This window comes from Solanum tuberosum, unplaced genomic scaffold, assembly GCF_000226075.1.
Source record: "Solanum tuberosum cultivar DM 1-3 516 R44 unplaced genomic scaffold, SolTub_3.0 scf00009, whole genome shotgun sequence".
Classification (NCBI taxonomy): Eukaryota; Viridiplantae; Streptophyta; class Magnoliopsida; order Solanales; family Solanaceae; genus Solanum; species Solanum tuberosum.
In genome coordinates, this window is record NW_006238935.1 from 804,322 (window position 1) to 809,047 (window position 4,726).

Sequence of the window (4,726 nt, forward strand, 5' to 3'; positions counted from 1 at the left end):
GGGGAAAACTGGGGTCTAGCTGAAAATCAATTGGGAGATGCAGTGAGAGTGCATGGTCCACCAGGCCCACGGCAACATGGCAACTATCGGGGCAACATCGATATAGCAGACTCTGATGGACCCATTGTCCTACCTCCTCTACCTCCAGGGCACACATTTGTGGTGACTAGTAGTTTGATGCAGATGCTTACAGCAAGAGGTTTATTCTCAGGATCGCCTTCGGAGGATCCACATGCTCACCTAGCCAAATTAAGGGTAGTGTGCAAAAGTTGGGTAGGTCGACCAGACTTGGATATGAATGTCATTGGATTACGAGTGTTCCCTCTTTCACTGATAGGCGATGCTGCAGTATGGTTCACTGAGCTTCCTTATAACTCAATTTTCACATGGGACCAACTAGCAGAGGTATTTAAAGCAAAGTACTACCCAGTATCTAAGAAGCTCAATCACAAAGATCGGGTCAACAATTTTGTGGCATTACCTGGAGAGTCCGTGAGTAGCTCGTGGGTCAGATTCACTGCCTTTGTTAGAAGTGTCCCAAATCACCGTATTGATGAAGAGTCACTTAAGGAATATTTCTATCGAGGACAGGATGATAACAATAAAGCAGTACTTGACACTATTGCTGGAGGTTCATATGGTGATTGTACATATGCACAGATTTCTGAAAAATTGGAGAGGATCTCTCGCAACAATAAAGCATGGAGCACTAGGAGGTCAGATACTGGGAGAAACACGTTTGCCGTTCATAATACCACTGACAATTCTGCAGATGACATTCGTGAGGAGATGGCTTAGATGAGGACAGAGTTGGGGTTGGTATTGAAACAAGTGAGCGGAGGAGCAGAAAAGGTAAATGCTGTGAATTACTTAACGAGAACTCCACCACCAGTTGAAGAGTGTTACTATGAAGAGGATGCTTATCCTATGAATGATCAGACGGGGGGTTTCCGACCAAATGCCCAAGGATCCAACACGGAAAATTGGAGCCAAGGTCAAGGAAACCAAGGTCGGAACTATGGAAATTACAACCGAGAGGGTCACTATGTCCGGGATGGGAACTTCAATCGCGACAACAACTACAATAGGAACAATTATGGCAACAGAAACGATCGGACTGGACCTTATGTTCCTCCTCAAAATCGAGAATCTGGTGCTAGGGAAACTCGAGGCAATATGGTGCGCATCAAAGATATGATGCAGAAGATGATGAGAAGGTTTGATGCAACTGATGAGAATGTGAAGGAGATGAGAAACGACTTGTCTGGTATTGGACAAAAGGTTGATGCCCACGCAGTGTCAATAAAGCACCTAGAGCAGTAGATGACACAATTGTCTACTACAGTGAACCCACATCAACCTGGCACTCTTCCTAGCAACACCATTCAGAATCCAAAGAATGACGGTCATTGTATGGCAGTTACTACTTGAGGAGGTAAACAAACCATAGATCCACCTAGGCCGTCTGAGGTGGAAGTTGAGATTAGAAAATAAGATGATTTGATAGAGATTAGAGAAGAGTCTGAGAATGCATCAGAGAAAGAAGCGGAGATACCTCAGAAAGTGGTCCCCATACCTAGACATCCACCACCTTTTCCACAGAGGGTAGTCAAGAAGACTGAAGATGGTAAATGTCGCAGGTTTATTATTATGTTGAAGTAGCTTTCTATCAATTTTCCTTTGATAAAAGCCTTGGAGCAAATGTCTAGGTATGCGAAGTTTATAAAAGATATGGTGACAAAGAAAAGATCGGTGAGTTTTGAAGATGATGATAGATTGCAGCATTGTAGCGCTATCGCTACAAGATCTCTTGTGCAGAAGAAAGAAGACCCTGGTGCTTTCACGATCCTATGTACTATAGGGTTGTTACACTTTTCTAAGGCCTTGTATGATCTTGGTGCTAGCATCAACCTCATGCCATTGTCTTATTTACAAGAAGTTAGGTCTAGGGGACCCAAAGCCCACTGCAACGCGATTACTAATGGCCGATCGAACTGTGAAAAGGCCCATTGGTGTACTCCATGATGTGCTAGTGAAAGTGGAGTATTTCATTTTTTCGGTCAGATTTTGTGATTCTTGACTGTGAGGTTGATTTTGAGGTTCCCATCATCCTTGGGAGACCCTTCTTGCCACAGGGCGTGCGTTGGTTGATATGGAAAAGGGGCAGATGAAGTTCAGACTAAATAATGAAGAAGCAACTTTCAATATTTGTAGGTCCATGAAGCAGAGTGGTGAGCTTCAAACAGTATCTGCTATAACTTACAGAGTGGAGACTGGGACAGAAGTGCAAATTGAAGAGCGACTAGGTGTTGAGGCACTAGCAGTAGTTATTATGAATTTCGATAGTGATGGCATTGAAGATTATGATGAGTTGGTAGCCGCACTCGACAGATGTGAATACCGGCCCAAAATAAAGAAGTATGAATTAGACATGAAGAATCGCGAGTCCCCACCCGCAAGACCATCTATTGTGGAGGCACCGAATTGGAGCTTAAGGCTCTACCACCGCACTTGAGGTATGTATACTTGGGCGAAGAGAATACTTTGCCAGTCATTATTGCGGCAGATTTGAATGCAGGACAAGTAGAGTGCTTGGTGACTGTGTTAAAAAGGTACAAGCGAGATATTGGGTGGACTATTGCGGATATCATTGGGATTCCTCCCGGTATTTGCTCTCACAAAATCCAACTCATGCCAGATCACAGGCCTAGTATCGAGCACCAGAGAAGATTAATTCCACCTATGCAAGAGGTAGTTAAAAAGGAGATCATCAAGTGGTTGGATGCGGGAGTTATTTATCCAATTTCAGATAGTAGTTGGGTATGTCCTGTGCAGTGTGTGCCAAAAAAAGGTGGTATGACTGTGGGTCCAAATGAAAGAAATTAATGATGCTTTTCCAGATGAACAGGTATTGGCTGCTTCTCATGATTTGATTCCTTGGTTCGCAGACTTTGCTAATTATTTGGCAAGCGATATTGTGCCCCCAGATTTATCTTTTCACCAAGGAAAAGGTTTACGCATGATGTGAAGAAATTCTTTTGGGATGAACCTTATTTGTATCGTAGTTGTGCGGATGGGATTATTCGTCGTTGTGTGCCTGAGGTTGAGATGTGAAGTGTACTTGAAGCATGTCATTCATCGACAGTTGGTGGACATCATAGTGGTATTCGAACTGCGCATAAGATTTTGCAGTGTGGAGACTATTGGCCTACCATCCAACAAGATGCTCATAATTTCGCCAAGTCTTGTGATCGTTGCCAAAGAGAAGGAGGGATTTCAAAGAGGCAAAAGCTCCTTATGAATCCTATACTGGTGATAGAATTATTTGATGTATGGGGCATTGATTTTATGGGACCATTTGTGAGTTCATATGGGATGAAGTACATTCTTGTTGCGGTTGATTATGTATCAAAGTGGGTGGAAGCAGTAGCGCTCCCCAACAATGAAGGTAAAAGTGTCACCGCATTCTTGAAAAAAGAATATCTTCTCCAGATTTGGTACACCGAGGGCTATTACTAGCGATGGAGGTTCTCACTTTTGCAATAAGTTGTTCAAGGCACTACTTGAGAAATATGGTGTCCGTCACAATGTAGCCACTCCTTACCATCCACAGACTAGCGGTCAAGTGGAAGTATCCAACAGAGAGATCAAACAGATATTGACAAAGACTGTGAATGCTAATAGAACGGATTGGTCAAGGAAGATGGATGATGCTCTCCGCAATAAGTTGGTCAAGGCACTACTTGAGAAATATGGTGTCCGTTACAATGTGGCCACTCCTTACCATCCACAGACTAGCGGTCAAGTTGAAGTGTCCAACAGAGAGATCAAACAGATATTGGCGAAGACTGTGAATTCTAATAGAACGGATTGGTCAATGAAGCTTGATGTTGCTCTATGGGCATATCGCACTGCATACAAGACCCCCATAGGTATGTCTCCTTATCAACTCGTATATGGAAAATCTTGTCATTTACCAGTAGAGCTAGAGCATAAGGCGATGTGGGTAATGAAGAAGTTAAATTTGGATTGGGGCGCCGCATCTCATCAAAGAATGGATGATCTGAATACACTTGATGATTTTCGCCTAAAAGCTTATGAAAGTTCAGCCATATACAAAGAAAAGATGAAGAGGTATCATGATCAAAGAATTGAAAAGCGAGAATTTGTGGTTGGAGATCTTGTGCTCCTATTCAACTCTAGGTTGCGCTTGTTTCCAGGCAAACTCAAGTCCAAATGGACTGGGCCATTTTTGGTCACAAAATTGTTCCCCTATGGGGCGGTTGAGCTTGAAAAAAAGGATGGAAAAAGGTTCATAGTAAATGGGCAAAGAATCAAGATCTACCTAGGAAATGCTGAAACTGTGGAAGAAGTGATTGAGGCCTACAATCTTGATGAAGTCTGAGTAATCAAGAGGCCTGCGTCGTGCCGCGACGTTAAATCAAGCGCTGCTTGGGAGGCAACCCAAGATGTACAATCTAGCCAACAATAGGTGATGAAGTCTGAGTAATCAAGAGGCCTGCGTAATGCCGCGATGTTAAATCAAGCGCTACTTGGGAGGCAACCCAAGATGTACAATCTAACCAACGATAGGATATAGTTTATTTTTTTTAAAGGCTTGCTTTGTTTGATTTCCTCTCTGTATTAAATTTGATAGTTGTTTTAGTTTTGTACTAGTGTTTTAGATGCCGGATCAAGGATTTAGATTGTGGGGAACATGTTTACT

The 4,726-nt window shown here is 43.0% G+C and overlaps 1 protein-coding gene across 1 annotated transcript in view; it reads left to right on the top strand.

Moving 5' to 3' along the window:
• Positions 1–4,393, top strand: part of LOC102589481 (uncharacterized) — a gene marked incomplete at its 3' end in the record, with an annotated part of 15,686 nt that extends 11,293 nt beyond the window's left edge. Inside the window, exons 3-5 of the mRNA XM_006339328.1 lie at positions 184–405; positions 3,536–3,670; positions 3,848–4,393. Of these exons, the coding sequence (XP_006339390.1) occupies positions 184–405; positions 3,536–3,670; positions 3,848–4,393 (903 nt within the window). The remainder of the gene's footprint in view (positions 1–183; positions 406–3,535; positions 3,671–3,847) is intronic.
• Between the last annotated feature and the right edge of the window lie 333 nt (positions 4,394–4,726).